The sequence below is a fragment of the Vidua macroura genome, chromosome 1, assembly GCF_024509145.1.
Source record: "Vidua macroura isolate BioBank_ID:100142 chromosome 1, ASM2450914v1, whole genome shotgun sequence".
Classification (NCBI taxonomy): Eukaryota; Metazoa; Chordata; class Aves; order Passeriformes; family Viduidae; genus Vidua; species Vidua macroura.
The window spans coordinates 28,889,264-28,906,338 of record NC_071571.1 but is presented as its reverse complement, the minus strand read 5'-3'; the positions used below and the strand labels follow the sequence as shown (position 1 = coordinate 28,906,338).

Here is a 17,075-nt window from a genome sequence, read left to right as displayed (position 1 = left end):
TGGCTTTTTGGCATTATGGTTGTAATATTTTTAATATACTAATGCTTACAGACTGAGTTTTGGGGTGATCTATTTCACCCATTCATGTTATTCTTCTGCTTCAGATAAGAAGTTCTTGATTATCAGTTTCTTCAGATTAATTTTAATACAATTTTTTTTCCAATTGAGTCTGCATATTTCTCAAAGGAATATAATGTAGACTGTGCCATTGGTGACATCAACAATAGGATTAAGGAGCAGGATTTCATTTACTTACCTATAACAGAAGTCAGAAATAGCTGTAGCAGTTAAATAACTTGTGGAAGAACTGTTTGTTTATCTCTTTCAATATTCCTGTGGTGCATTTTTAAATGATAGGTCACTTAAGCTGGCTCGCACATCTGAATAACTAACATTTTACCAATATTTGGTTACCTTATTCCATATAATTGTTAATGTAAGAGGCAGTTTAACTGAAAAATGAATCCTAATAAAATGCCATTTTAGTAATTCGTTTTGAAAACCTTGACTACAATGAAAGTAGACTGTAAAAATCATCATAGATTCCCTTCCTTGAACTTTCCATAATGCTGAAAAATGACTGAGGGAAAGAAGAAAGATCCAGTTACTGTACCATGTTTGCACAGCTGTACTTCATTGAGTGGAGGCTTGTGTTACACACAGTTTGTGATAGGAAGTAAATGCTTTTAAAACAACTAAGGAGACAGGTCTTTAACCTCCACCTTTTCAGATGCTTTTTTCACTCATTTAGCTTCTGTTGAGGTCTTGAGAAACATTTCAAACACAATTTACTATTGAATATTGAAGCTCACCTGAATAATTCATTTCCTAGTGTGTTTATTAGGCAGAGATGCATTGAGATGAGTTTGGTTGGTTGGGCTTTTTTGGGGTTTTTGATAGTTGAAATTACAGATTCATTTATGCAATTTTAAGTATTTTTAAGGTCCTAGAGGTAATTAAAAATTATTTTGTGATGTTAATTACCAAATTGTCAAAATTAATTAGATTTAAAAGTCCCAGTTGCTGGCATACAAGACTGTTACCTCCTGTTACAAGACTATCTAGTCCCCTAAACGGTAAAGGTGCCTTCAGATTCATTAAGAGGATTTTTTTTTTTTTTGCCTTACTTTACTTTGGAAGTACATGTTAATCACCTAAACTGTTTGATGTAAACTTGGGTGCAAATAATTGCAGGACTTTAGTCAACCATTATAAAATCATTTTCTGAATGTGATTCTAATATCTGCCAGAGGCACTTCTCTAATGGCTCTGGTGAAACAAGGTCAGTCAAGTGGGAATGTGCAGCTGGCGGACAGCCAGTCAACTTTTAATTTCTGTAATCGGCTGAGGCTTTGTGTGTACTTCATCCCTTGAAATATATGAGACCTTAATATATTAAGGATTATGATAAATAGGCTTTATTGGGCTATATTGACCACATGCTTTTTCCTTTTTTCTGTAATTAAGGTAATCCTTATAACTGACGGCCATGAATATTTTTGTTTTAACATCCCACTTCACACTGGGCAGATACAGTGCAGACAGACTACCCATATCTGCATTTGAGTGAGAAAATGTCTTGAAATATATTCAGGATTTTAACCTATTCTTCATTTCAGTGCATTAGAAGTGTCATGACTTTGGAGGACATGGCTGACACTGGTTTTGCCCTTATTCCAGCAATTTTTTTTTATTTTTTTTTAATTGTAGCAATAGAGCCACTGCTTTCCTTTGGCTGGGTCAAGGCTTCCCAGCAAGCATTGGTTTGTTTTTCCATTTGTCACTAGTGGGCAGGCAATGGCTGTGTTTTGCGGTTTGTGGCACACGTGGGTTGAAGATTCACACATTCCAGAAAACTGTAAGCATAAAAGCTGACACCAGTTAAGTTGTTTAAATTTGATGCATACAATTTTTAGAACATTTTGTGTCTCCTTCTAGTCTTTAAAAATATCAAGTGCAAACATGAGAGCATCCTCAGTCTTTGTCCCTCTGAATCCCATACAGAGCTCCTACTGACTCATGCTACCAGAACTCAGATGAGGCTTTCTGGCTGTTTAATTCTCATCTCACACATCCTTCTGCTCTTCTAGCAATGATTTTAGTTCCTGCTACAGACTCACCTTACTTCAGCATGAAATTTACTGACTGTGTGCACTGACAGACATGTAACATTGCCTACACAAACTCAGCTTTGAGCATTTTAGGTTTTATTATTTTATGTTCATGTAAAATAGCAAAGTGTAAATTAGAGGATTAGTTGCTTCTAGCTTAAGAAAAAAGGCCTAGGGAAACAAATGTTGTTTCTCTAGCACAAACCTCAAATTTTGTCTTTTGCAGAGGTTAATATACTGTGGGCTGCACACCAAGTACACCACAGTTCAGAAGATTACAACTTATTCACAGCCTTGAGACAATCTGTACTGCAGAAATACACCTCCTGGGTAAGTTGCACAAGATTTGACAAACAAGTTAATATCAACAAGGTTCAGTAAAAGTTAAAACATAGTGTTTATTTCCCTTCAAAGAAAAACACATTTTTTTTCAAGTTGTTTGACACTGAAGGCGCAGAAGATGAAACTGAAGAATCTGATAATCATAAGTTTTAAAATATATTCACTAATGTTGTACAGCAAACATGAAAATAGCTAAAAAAGTTAAAGAAGGCTAACTATATAACCCTGAATTTATATGTTCATAACTTTTTGAATAGAATGGAGAATTTTCATTCAGTTATTCATACATGAATACAGAAAAAAAGCAGAGTATAATTCAACTATTTCAGAATATGTCTGTCTAGCTAAAAGGAGCAGGGAGAGAAATCGTCATTAAAATTTGCTTTGGACACGCAGATGGATTTATTAGTCTCTGCTCATTCATGTCATATCAGTACCCTTGTAGGTAAGAGCAGTATGTTACATAGCTTTATTTCAGATAAAATTAATTTGAAATTATGAGCTGTGTACATATTCATATTCAGTATTCATATACTGATTTTAAAAAGTATATTTCCAAATGCATTCATAAATGTAACATAATATTTAGGGTTTAGTTCTGCACTCAGGGTAACTGCTGATTTCCTAAGTTGAGTCCTCATGTTCTCTTTTGACTGCTTTTTTCAGTCCGATTGTAGTTTGTCTGGTTGTGTTATTCAAAATTAATAACTTCAAAATGTAATTTTCAGAATTAGAGTTCAAAAGGGATATTAAATGCATTTACATATATAAATACATATATATAATTACATAATTATATATATTATCCTATGAGGTATAATATGGGTGGTGAAGGAAACCCACAATCCTTTGGCAATCTCTCTTTCCAGCCTGTGAGTGAATGACTCAAAGTCAAGAGAGTATGCTCACCTGTGCAAATCCAGTATAACTCCATTAACTTTGGTAAAGTGGATTTATGCTTTTGTAACTGAACATGGACTTAGTCTCTAGTTCGTAACTGTTTTAAGTTCATGACATTAAATTAGTTAAAGTGCTATGTTCCAGGGAAATTTTCTTCTAAAAAATCATGAAGCAGTACTATTTCTTAGATCTTTTTCTTGATGTTGTCTATATAAATTATTGTTGTTTATTTATTAAGAAAATAATCATCTGATGTTAGCAAGATTGCCTAGAATTTAAATTACTGTAATGAACAATAGCGGAAGGGATGTCTGTGACAACCCTGCTTCCTCTGTAAATACTGCTGTGTTAAAGATTTAACCTTTGCCCATTTACCCATTGGGACCATATGTGCAAATACTTAACAAAAACAATAATTCAAAAAAGACAAAAAGCCTGTGTGTACATATGGGTGTGCATATGAGAACTTTGTCTGATGCCATGATTTTGAGGATGATACCTCAGAGAGCATAAAATACTTGGAAGACCAAGATGTCTGGCCACCTGGGATTCCAAAGACCATCCTCAGGACCACACTGGTATCACTTGGCAAACAATACGTGTGCATTTAAAATTCATATGCTTTGTGCAAAGGGAAATGAATCTAGGAATACATGGTACTTTTGTGTGCCAGGTTTTTTTCACCAAGTATTTGATATTAGCCAAAACATATGGTTAATGTAAATACTGTTTTGCCTTCTCCCTGAACTTTTCAGACATGCACCAGTTTTCTTTCTGCAACGCCTTATTGTGCATGATTACAATTCTTGCAGAACCGCTATTTTTTGGACTGACAGTTTTGTCCAGAACCATGGATGGATCTGCCTTAGTTAATCTCAGAGTGATCTGATCTTGTTGAATGTGTACTATACTGTTCAATGAGTTTGACATCCAATTTTTAAGAAGCTTATGGTGGATGGCGTGGGATTATGTGACTGTTCTGCTGCCAGCCCTGTTGTATTTAAGTTAAACATTGTAAGATAAATAAATCAGCATGTTAATCTATGACTGAAAATATGTGAAATGAAAGAGAATAGAAAAACATACTTGACAATCAATGGTGTGAGATGTACTCCTGATTTTGGAACCGAATCTATGGTGCTTCATGTTGTTTGCATACATGGTGTTTCTGTTTCTCCACTGGAGGGGCCATGGAGAAGCAAATCTGCTGTGTAGACTGAGATACTGTTGAGGCCCATTTAGTGGGAAAAAGATGTCAAAAAAAAGTATATTAATTTTTAAAAGAAGACAGCAAGCTAAAGCAAGATAATACTATGTAAATGAATATATTAAGTGACGAAACAGTCGAAGTGCAGTTGTGAGAGATTTGCACATGCACTTTGAAAAGCTGTGATTTAATGCTTTGAGTACCATTCTCAACTTTCCTCTAAGGGTGAAGCTTAATTGCAAATATTAAATCCATAATAATTGGATCTCTTTAGACAGTACATTTAGATAAAATGTTGAACTATGTCTTGGTATAAAAGCAGTGGAATCATCTACATACAAGTCTGGAAATGGAACAGGGAGCACAGTTTTCTGCTCCCTGCTTTCTGCACAGAAGTGACTGCAGTCAGTCACTTCTCGTCTACTGAGGAGTCTGCCAGGTCTGGGATCTGTAAAAAATGGGTTGGCTTTTTTGATTTTTTTTTTTTTTAATTTTATCCTTGCCTTTAACTGCTGCAGAGTCCCCACAGGAGTTCCTGCCCACACGAACTTGCTGTCAGCAGCTGTCTTGCAGCCCCCCATGCCCTGCAGATCCTCTGCAGCTGCATCAGCAGGTGGCCCCAGAGACCCAGCATGGAAACTCAGTGCTCCTGCTGAACCTCAGGAGTTTCAATGCACTCCCTTTCTGTAGTGGAAGGGGTTATAACCATTTACTTACAAATGGGAGGGAGAAAGGAAGAGATGCCCACATGGAAGAGTGGGCAATGGACGTTCCAAAGGGGCAATGCCTTTGGCATGAAGGCCAACAGCTGCAGTGTGGCAGCCCCAGATGCAAATGTCTCTGTACCCCTACTCTGGGTACTTTCCCCATCAGCTATTGTAGCACTTTCCCAGTCTCTGCTGCTGAATTCACAAGTGACAAAAGATCTGTCAGTGCGATAAAAGTTTTCTTGTAGTTTTGACCAGAAATTCCATTCTGGAGCCAGGAAAGCTTTTCCTCTACAAATTTGTTAAAGCTGGTACATTGCCATGACATTTTTGATTTGGTGAATTGGCATTTCCACTAAAGAACTGTTTAATGTTGTTTTTTTTTTTTCCTGAGATTGCTCTTCTTGTTTCAGTGGAACCACAAATAGGAAAAGTCAAATCTTGGTATGGGAGAAATTTTCATTTCTCCCTATAAGTTCTGTAAATGATCTTTAAAATCCTTTCTGTGCAAAAATAAAGCTTACACTGCAAGAAAATGTGAGGCAGTTAGTAATGCATTCTCCTTTGACAGTTTCAAATTTACCTGTAGATTTATATAAAATTTCCTTTATCCCACCACTTAGCAGGGAAATCCTAGTACTCTTGTGAAAAGTAAGTTAGGAAATAAATATGAAGATGATCCTTCTTTCCTCTTTGAGTGATCTGTAAATACCACCAAATTGCTTCTGATACTTTTAGGGAAAAAGCATATAATTTTTTAACCCTGCTTTCAATCCTGTAACCACTTCCATGAATAATCTGAAAACCATCTGGTTTGGTTTTTTGTTTTTTTCTTTTTTTTTTAATCAATTTCCTCTCCATTCCTTTTTTTTTTTTTTTTTTTAATCCTGCTGTTATCATGCCATTAGACAGAAACTTAGTCCCCCTCTATTACCTTTTAATTCCTTTACTTCTTAGAAAGCAGCTTCTAAGACAGAAACAGAAACACCCCACAGGTAATTTGTGGGGCATCTGTGATCCATGAAGCCTTTAAATGTAGATTTTGAAATCCCAGCTGTCGCAGCCCTGCCAGGTGATCCTGCAATGGCTTCAGGGTTTTGTCCTAGTGTTTCAGACATTGTCTGGTGTTGAAGCCAGCACACTAAGGTGATATTGCAAAGGCCTAGTCCTCCATTGGTTTGTCACATGAGATGTGTCTATGGTGACTTTTTTGAGAGCATCAGTCACATCACTGGGGTGGAAGTGCAGTTGTTTCACAGCCTCAGTGTTCTAATCTATTGGGCAGCCCTGTTGACTGAGAGAATACTGGTTTTACATGCTATGTCCAGACCTACACTAAAGGAATTCCTGGTCCAGGAGGCTATTGGACTGCCTTCTTGGATGTTAAAAGATTTGATTTTTTGTGAAAAGGACAACGGTAATTCGGAAATATATTTTTCTAATTTTCCTGTGCTTCACAGGGAGCTCTTGTTGGCTAAACAGATATTCCCTGAGTGCTGAAGAGATTTAAAGTTTTGAAGATACCTCTGCTGCCATTTAGCTTAGGAAAAATCTCTGTATTTTAGAGAAGTATTAACTTTTCATTGCAGGTGATACAACAAAATGTCAGGTAAAAGGGAAAATAGAAAGATAAGATCTTTCAAGATCTTCCTTTTTCTGAAGAAAGCAGACTGACTTTTAACGTATGAAGGTCTTAGAAGTTTTATTCTGTTGCTCAGCCAGTTAAGTAATTAATTGTGAAATTCCTAAGACTTCATCTGTATCTAAGATACCAGGATTTCCCAAGTAATCAGTTTTCTGATACTTTTTTTCATGCTAGCATGTTTTTAGGACTCAGCAATATATTGGGACTTTATGGGAGATGCCATGAGAAAGTTAAGATGAGAATTGCAATTAACTTTGAAAGCAAAGTAAGCTGCCTTACCCTCATGGTGCTTATGTAGGGAGTTTGGATGGAAAACCTATAGTGTTAAAAATTTGCACCTTGCTTAATCTGTGATAATTCTTCCCTATATGGCAACCCTGTGTTGCTGTCTGCTCCATATAGTACACAGCATAAACATCTGATACCCGAATTTATGAATTCTCATGTTGGATTTTCTACTTGCTCAGTTTGGTTTGTGGGAAATCACTTTTAGATCAATTTATGTCTCATTTGCTATAGCACATCAAGTAGTTACATAATAATCACTATCTATGTATGCTATGTAATGTCTGCATTATGAATGTATTAGAAGCAAGTATATTGTGCAGTGCTTTGAGCTCCTCATAGTACTTCATTATAGCATCATGAGTTTAGAATTATATATCTAATGTATGTTTTCTTTCTCATTTTTCAGATGTTCAACTTGCCCATGGCTCTTTTCATTCCCCCTTCAGTGTTTGCTGTTCATTTACAGTTTAATCTGCTTTACCAGTTTTGGATACATACAGAGGTAAACCAGGTTTTTAAGCCATACCTAAACAGTTAGCCTGGAGCAGTGTCTTGGAAATCCACTAGCAGCTGATTTATTGTGTAAGAAAAATCTTTGTCTGACTTCTTTAAGGAGAAACATCTGTTCATTTTTATTCCTTTTTCTGAATATATATTGCTAAGTTTATAAGAAACAATGAGGCCAGTTGGTCCCAATTAGATTTAGAAAAAAAAAGTAACTGTAAGGAATCAAAATTTTTGCTATTTTAATACTGTATTTTCCTATCTTGCAGCTTATTAAACATTTTTGGCAGATACTGAAACTGATTTCATTTCTAGGATAAATATTTTAGGGAAAAATACCCAAAAGTCAGTGCTTCTTAAAGATCATTTAGAGTTGCAACTGAAGTTAGATATTGTTTCTTTCTTAATGCAAGTAATTATCAGATGAAGAATGCTCTGTGATTGTCTGATGGCTATTTGTTTATGATTACACCACTTCATTTCTGTTTTGTGAGCCCATAGACCATATCTAGTTTACATACATACATGGTTAATGACACACTGTAATTAGCAGGGTGTTTCCCACACTTCTCAGGTAGTTCAATGGCCTTTGCCTTCTTCCTTGCATTATAATAGAGATATTTAAAGGTACTTTATGTTATAAGTCAGTAGCATATTTCTCAGTAGCCCCAGGTGGGTTGTGGGCTAATTATTTCTGTGACACTTACTCCTTTGTTTAAACTGCCCAGGCAGATGCCTTTTCCTCTCTAATTTCATGATGCAATATATAGGACAGTTCTTCAGGAAAGGAATTTTATTCTCTTGATCTGATATTTTATGTGATTATGTTGTTTAAATTGCATATTTTTCTTTTATTTTTTCCTGTGTGTTTCATTAAAAAATAATTAAAAAATTAAAAATAAGATAGTTTTGGTGGACCAATAGCAAACTTTGTTGGTGTTTTGTTTCTGTTGGACACATTTCTAAAATCATTAACATATGTCTGATGATCTAAAACACCACATGAATAGGAAAGGCTTAGATAAAATGTCACACATATCACCAGAAGTGACATGAACTGAAACAATACACATTTAAGCTTTTAAAAATATTTTGAAAATATTCAAGCACTCTTTGAAACTATACCAAATGAACAATAGGCGTCATATGGTAGCAAAGTTTCTTTGACCATGCTTTAGGTTCTACAAATTTGTTTTAGTGTTTTACCACTAAAAAAATTATGAAATGCCTCATCTATATCTTCTCTAGTGTTTGAAGCCATCTCTTCCTTATCTGAGAGGTTTCTAACATTCTGCTGTGTAGCAGTAACTCAGTGAATCTCAGCACTGGTGCCACAGTACATGGCTAAAGTTTCTAAAGTGAATTTCAGAGGCTTATGAATTGCCTACATCCCTCTAAAGTGCTTAATCCTTCATAGGGCTTAAAAGGAATTTCTATAGCATATGTGCAATGTGCCAAGTTTAGACACTAGTCTAAACAAGAATGAATTTCAGTCTCAATGAAAAGATAAGCACTCCTTACTATTAAATTATTGTGCTGGTAGAAAAACAATGGATCTTTTGTATTAATCCAATTGATCCACTCATAGAACTTTGCTTACAAGGGAAGTTATTCTTAATGTTGATATTGTTGATTTTATAGCACAGCTGAAATCAGTTGAAATATGTTGGAGTCATGCTTTAAGGTCAAAAATTATGTTGAAATAGAAATAGGGTTACACCATGTATTAGCAGATTTCCTGCTCTCAAGGGCAAGGCATTGACAGAAAAAAGTAAGGAAAGGAAGGGAAATGGTATCAGCCATTCAGGCTCATATTACCCTATATTTTTGGTGAAATTAATATGATGCTTCACCATTATATTGGGTTTGCTTTGCAACAGCTATCACAATTTAACTGTTTAAAGATATTGCTGCTCTTTTTTTTTCCCTAACAGTCCTTTTCTGAATTTTAATGATCCTAATTGTCTTATAAAGATTTTATTAGTATGAAAATCCTTTCTTTAAGTCTCTGTTGCTGTCAGTTTACTAACATACAGAGTTTGTTCAGGGCTGTAGCCTGGGGTTCTATAGCAAACAGCATCCTGTCTCAGTAAGTGCTGCTAGCCCTTGCTCTGAGAGCAGAAACTCATCATCCCCCAGCAGCTCTGGTGTCTCCTGGGAGCCCATTCTAAGGGTGCTGTCACATGTCATTAGGGGTCTAGGGGAGACACATGTCATTATTTCCATTCTGCCAATGAAATGTTATAGTAATGTAATAGTTTGCTTCTAAAATGAAGGAGCAATTGATAATTGTTTTTTTTTTTTTCCCAGATTTCTATTGCTTTTGATCAGTGTCAATTTCCTGATACAGTTTGGCCCCACATTGACTAGTCAAAGATGTTTGGAAATTGTCACTTCACAACTTTTGATTGCACGTCTTTCTTTTTAAGAAAAATAAAGAGAATATACTAGATAGTCAGATAGAGGGGGAAAAATCTCTTTTCCTTAACAGATGGAGGTTTGTTTGTTTTTTTTACACAGGACTGAAAAGGAAAGTACATGCAGAATTGTTTGGTTTATAGAAGAAAAAAAGGTGTATTTAAGTAATAGGAAAGAATTTAAATACATGAAAAAGTTTCTGTGGGAAGATGTTTTGTTTTGAGTGTAATTTAAATTCAGTAATTACAAAAGAGTGATCATGCTGTGTTGAAACTTTTTGTGCCATGTTTCAGCCTAGAGCAAATGCTTATAGCCAAATACAATCCCTGGTATTTTCCTATACTTAAATTTTACATGTGTCCAGTGTTGTTTTAAACAATATTAAGAGATGTTTCCTGTGTTATAACTTTGACCTGTCTCATTATTTGTTATGTCAGTTTTTGTCCAACTTTATTACCAGCAGATCAGACATGGTCTATTTTATTTTAACTCAAGTGACTCGTATATTCTTGTGACTACAGTATCATAAAGATCAAAAGTACACATTTGTTCTACCTCATTTAGACTTCTGTATTTCCTACATGCTTGATATGCATTCATTTTTGTCATTTTATATGGAATAGTAGAGCATTTTAAGCTCTATAAATCTTATACAAAAGTTATACTATTATTGTGGTGCTGGATTTTTTTACTATTGTTTATTATTAGAATGAGCTATTGATACAGGAAAGGCATGCCTGAAATTAATAAAGTTGTGTATGCTACAGTGAAAATAAAACTTTGAAACTTATGTAATGCATTTGCGTTCAACTATTTTTTTTTTTCACTGCATCCTGGATCAATGGGCCAAGACCAGAGATATGAGATTCGAAGTTGAGTGCCAGGTCTTGCATTTTGATTACAACCACCCCAAGGAGGGCTGCAGGCGGGGGAAGAGTGGCTGGAAAGCAGCCAAGCAGAGAAAAATATGGGGGTGCTCCTTGACAGCAGCTGAACCTGAGCCAGTGTGTATGCCCAGGTGGCCAAGAAGGCTAATGGCATCCTGGCCTGGATCAGCAATAGTGTGGCCAGAAGGACCAGGGCACGGATTGCCCCCTGTACTCAGCATTGGTGAGGCCACACCTTGAATCCTGTGTCCAGTTCTGGGTCCCTCACCACAAGACATTGAGGTGCTGGTGCTGGAGCATGTCCAGAGAAAGGCAGTGGAGCTGGGGAAGGGTCTGGTGCCCAAGTCTTACGAGAGCGACTGAGGGAGCTGGGGGTGTTTAATCTGGAGAAGAGGAGGCTCGGGGGGGGGTCTTAGCACTCTCTACAAGTGCCTGAAAGCAGACTGCAGCCACGTGGGAGCCGTTTTCTTCTCCAGGGCAACCAGTGGCAGAACCAGGGGAAATGGCCCTGTGTTGGAGGATATTCAGGTTGAACATCATGAAAAATTTATTAATTGAAAGTTTGGTTAAGCATTGGAACAGGCTTCCAGGGAAGTGGTGGAGTCACCATCCCTGGAAGTGTTCAAGAAATGACTGGACATGACACTTAGTGCTATTCTTAAGTGATGTGGTGGTGTTTAGTCAAAGGTAAGAGTTGATGGTCTTGTAGGTCTTTTACAACCTTAATGATTCTATGAATATTGCACCATGTACATGACAATCTGAAATTATATCAGGATTTTGTCAAGGATTTAAAATAAATCTCTAAGTAGCACCAAAGCATTGAAATAAATTCCTAGTAATTTATTTAAATGAAAAATGAAGAAAAAAAAAAAGATAACCCAAAAAAACTCCTGAGGAAAACATTTGACAGTGATGGGTTAACTACTGGACTTGATGATCTTAAAGTTCTTTTCAAATCTAAATGATTTGATATTTCTGTGATCTCAATAAATCAAGAAAAAAAAAAAAAAATTTGTTCTATCCAGTACTGTTCAGGTCAATTGAATGGCTCAGGTCTCCTCTTAAATACTCTGAGAGAAATGCTTCTGTGATGTGACAGATCATTCTCATCTAGATCATAAGGGAAGTAAAAAAAAAACTTTAGTCAAAGGGCACTAAAAAACTAATTTTTCAAAAGCCACAGAATGTTTCAGGACTGTTACTGACAGACAGAAATACTCCATTTCAGTTTATTTTCACAGGTGATTCAGAAGGTCTATGGCTTATATTAAACTATATCCTTCCATTATGCATTTATTACAACCAATAAGTTAGGTGTGTTTATAACCTGATAGAGACACCTGTGAAAAACAGAAATTAGTTTCTGTTGGTTTAGCTGTAATTTTTATGAGATGTCAAACTATATTTAGAAAGTATCAACTGATCCAGTCCCTGATGGTAGTAATTGCAGCAGCGGATTATTCCTTGCCTATTTGATCTTTGACATGTATTGGTTTCTGTTTAATTTTCTAATTTAAGGAAAGAATATGATCTGCCCTTTAGCATACTCACGAAAGTCAGATTTTTAAGGCATCTCTTTTCACCTTGTTTAAGTCTTTCTACCTCATCCAGCTCTGGGAGCAGAAAAAGGTGAGCCACAACTATTAACCGTGTAACATGGGTGAAAACAGGTGAGGAAAGGGAATAATTTTAGCAAGACCTTATGTAGACTGGAAAGAGAGGCATAAAATTGCTACAGATATAGGGAAAAATATAATTGGTTTTCTCAGAATACACCCATTAGTAAAACTGAAACTTGCTGAGGAAGTGTATGTTATTTGTCAAAAGGATATTTTTCACTTATGCACGCACATTGTGTACTGGTCTAAGTTTTTGTCTGTCTTTTTTTACCTTTGGCTTCTGCTCAGTTTTCTTTAATGAAAAGCTTTGGAAGATAGAAACTGGGAATTCTTCCTGCTTTCATGCCCTGCACAGCCCATCTGGGCTCCCTGAGTTCCAGTGAGCTCTTGTCGCCCAGTCCTTAAATTCTTGCATCAATCATATCATACCTAGGAAGATGGCCAGATTCAGGAAAAAAACCTGTTTTGTTTGACTTTATTTTCCAATAAGGAAATTAAGCAAGCAGATTGAGGAACCAGGTAAAATTAAGGAAAATAGATAAAAAGTATACATAAGTTCTTCTAAGTAGCAGTACACCTGTGATTACCATCATATCAATAGCAAAAGCTATTCTTGAAACTCTAGAGGAAGTATTTGTCTCTTCAAGCAGAGTCTGTTTGAGACAAAAATCTATTGGATGGTGAAAGAATTGGATGAAAGAATCATAATTAGGACACTGTGATAAATAAGTGACAGTATGAAACAATAGACAAAATACTCAGTTATCCAGGTCCTAACAATTGAGATTGGTTTATTTCTTTGCAAATTTTATTTTTCAATTTTCTTGGACCTATTTTCTCGGACCTATTTTCTCTGCATTGTGTGCTGTTGTCTCATTTAAATAAGCAAGAAGGGATTTCAGGGTTTCAAAGTAAAATGTTACAAAGTCTATTTAATCTATTTCAAGTACTTGCAGTAGTTTTTTAATCCATTTCTCAAAACAGAAAAGTAAATTTTATCAAGAAATAAGACTTTGAATTTAAAAAGCATTTTAACAAAACTTGTTTGACTATTACAAAACTTATTTGACTCTTACATGTTTTACTGTTTGTATTGGAAAGAAGATAGTTTTATTTTTGTGGTTGATTTGTGGAGTTGAAGGAAGATTTTGATAAAGAGCGAAAATATTGAATAGTTTGCAGATAAAAAGAGATGCTTTTTTGGGAGGGAAACTATCTCTGGGCCTGGTTTACAAAGTCATATATTTATTGTTTATAATTCATATATTTATTATTTATATTGTTATATATTTACAAAGTGGATATATTTATTCATTATTAGATTACTGGACTGTGAATATTTCCTATAAGGTTAGTAAGATATGAGTCAAATTTAACGCACGAAAGTGTTTGCAAAATCATGGCATACAGGTGGTATTGAGTGGATCACATTGGAAATAGAGTTTGGTGGACTGATCTGATTTTCTGGCCAGGATGAGAAATGTCATTTTGCTTTTGTTTTGTTGCTAGTGTTTTGGTTTATGTTTGTTGAGGGGTTTTTTGTTGATTTTTTCTTGACCTAAAAAGTATAATCTGTAAAAGGTAAAATCAGTAATAATCCAATGTATTGAGTAGAATTGTGAAACTGCAATATCTCTTGAATTTGATTCTAGAAGGTCACTTTGAATTCAAATACCATATGCCAAGAAAATCTTTATTTTTTTCATTCTAGTACATTGCTTAATTTAATGAAATAATGAATTTCTTTCCTTTAATTTGGCCATATTAGCCAAAAATAGACACCGCTCTGTCTGATGTTCCCTTTCATTTAAATTAGAAACACACACATCTGTCCCTGTCAGATTACAAGGAATCAGAAACTTGCCATTCAGAAGACTTTTGCTAAAAGTGATCAAAGGGATGAAGGTAATTAGAGGTGATTACAGCCATTCTCCTAGTCTGATGTTCAAGATTGTGTCAGGGAACATTCAATGACATGATGATTTAACTGGAATTCCTAGAAACAGGTGACATCATCCACAGCCTATTGCATACTTTCTTACTGTAACAAAGATTGAGGAAAAGAATTAATTGTTGATTTGCATAAAGAATGAAACTCTGGTTTACAAAAGAAAGTTCTTGCCCCACTCCTGATAGCTGATACTTTTATCACTGATAAATTCATTATTTGTCAGCTGTAAACTCTCAAATCACATGCTTACTCTGGAAAGAAATAGAACAAATTCAAAATACACCAGGAAGATAAACATACTTTCTTTAATGCAGACAGTGACTTTGTAGGTCCAGATAGGCTATTTATGCAATACAGACATTAAAATTTAAGCATGATTCCAAGAAACAAAGAGATGTCATTGCTTCAATCCAGCCTGTCTGCCAAAATGGCTTATTAGATTTTCTGACCAACCTGTAGGATCAAAGTCATCATTGCACTTGCCAGAGCACAGAAAAAGGCAAAGCTGACAACACTATCATTAAACACAAAATACTTGCAATAACTCTAAAATATGTTCCAGTTTTCTATGTTTCACTTGCCCCATGAGGGGAGAAAAGTATTGTCTTTCTAGACATGTAAGGCATACAACCCTGCTTTTTGTTTTAAATAAAAAGAATAACAAAAAGAGAGAAAATAAAACATTCATAAGAGAGCACACTGTTCCTGTCCTGCTAAGCGTAGGCTGTGCTTGAGCACAGTATAATCAGGAAAAACATAGCAGGATGAAGTTTGGAGTTCCTTCCTTGGCACCTAAAAGCTCAGTGATGATTCAGAATGCCAGTGTTCCACTTTAGTAGTGTCAGGATGTGCCTCCTGTTTTAACTGTGTGTGAACTCCTATTTTAACTACGCTGTGCACCTAATAGCTCTGAATTTGACATGCAGCACAGGAGCCATGATCTTTTGCTTTCAAAAGTGGCTGCTCCACGATAATAGGGTTATGTTGGTGGTTTGCATTTGATGGGCAGCAATCCAGACAGAAGAATCTTCCCCTATCCCTGTTGAAGCTGGGTCACTAGTGGGCCAGAATTAAAAAGTTTATGGGACAAGAACATAATTAGTAATTGCAATTTGGATCCTAATAGTTAAGTCCTAGAGTTTGAGTGTTGGCTTCTGTTCCATGCACCAAAGACTTCTTGCAAGCAACAGCTGTAAAATGTTTACTTCAGCAGCAGTGGGCCTGACTATTGCTAATCTGCCTGCAGAAACCCTAAAGATTGTACTTAAAGAATTTTATTTAGGTCACTTCTTTCTATTATGTCCCTGGAGAATTATCAAGATTAAAGTGAAGTAAGCTACTTAAAGATGCAGCACAATTCAGTACATTCTGGATCCTGGAAAAAGAATCTAAACAACTCATGTACCAAATAAATTTAATGTAATAATGAAAGGATACCACATTAATAATGTTTGAGATGCTGTTCTTTGTTTAAAAGCTCCCTCTTTTTCCATCTTAAAATATTACACATAATGCTTTTTTCTCATGGCTTCTACTCATTGAGAATCTATTTAAATTAGTTATAGCTTCAAAGACAACAGAAAATTTGAAAGACCCTTCTTTGTTAAAATCACAAAGTATAGGCTGCTGACTATTTTTTGATCTGTTTGGAAAAGAAGATGAAGAGCCTCATTTGGCTATATTTTAGTTTATTTCAGGGCTGGCATACTGATTTATGACTTTTGGAGTTTTTTCCTGCAATTGCCAGAATGTATTTGTCAGGCTGCTGAAAAATACTGAAATTGTATAGTGATTTTTCTCCTGGAGTTTGTTTAAAATGCTTAACTTGATATATGACTGAAAGTGTGACTTGCTCCATGCTCTGCTATTTGTAATGCTGCAATTAAACCAATCAGTTACTGTAAGTTTTTTTCATTTCTAGTGGAAAAATTGATTGAAATTTCCTATATGTGCTCACCTTTCCCACAAGGTTTTATTTGACCTATAAAAAACCCAAAAAGTTTGCGTCCACTTGTTGAAACCGTTAACTTAAATATTCATGTAAGATGCCAATTTGATTGAAACCTTACCTCCTGGTTGAGGTGTAAAACAATGGAAAGTGACAACAGCCTGCCATCAAGATAATTTATTATAGACACATTTTTTAAGTCTGCATGTTTATTATATAAATATGCTCTAAAGCAGACTGTCCGTTAAAACTAAGCTTTCACGTCCCATTCCTACAATGCAGATTTATCAGAAATTCACCCTCTATGAAACTCTGTATGATCCCAACAGGCCTGATTCCTCTTACTTGTTTTATTTCTAAACTATAAATATTGTTTTTGCACTCCTCAGTGTGGAAATTCAGCTATATCCATTTTACATGCTTACTGGAGTAGAAAACTGCCTAATCAGATAGGAAAACAGTTGGCGGTGTATAAATCAGAGTTTGCCAAGGATTTCAAAGTGTGAAACTGGCAGACGAGCACATATCCTAGGAGTTCTGCCTTT

The 17,075-nt window shown here is 35.6% G+C and overlaps 1 protein-coding gene across 2 annotated transcripts in view; it reads left to right on the top strand.

The window, feature by feature from the left end:
* Positions 1-17,075, top strand: part of AGMO (alkylglycerol monooxygenase) — a 192,748-nt gene that overhangs the window by 74,100 nt on the left and 101,573 nt on the right. For both annotated transcript variants that reach the window (XR_008439860.1, XM_053993888.1), the window contains exons 4-5: positions 2,338-2,441; positions 7,607-7,702. Coding sequence is in view for 1 of the 2 variants with exons in the window: in XM_053993888.1 (XP_053849863.1) it covers positions 2,338-2,441; positions 7,607-7,702 (200 nt within the window). In the remaining variant the exon portion in view is untranslated. The remainder of the gene's footprint in view (positions 1-2,337; positions 2,442-7,606; positions 7,703-17,075) is intronic.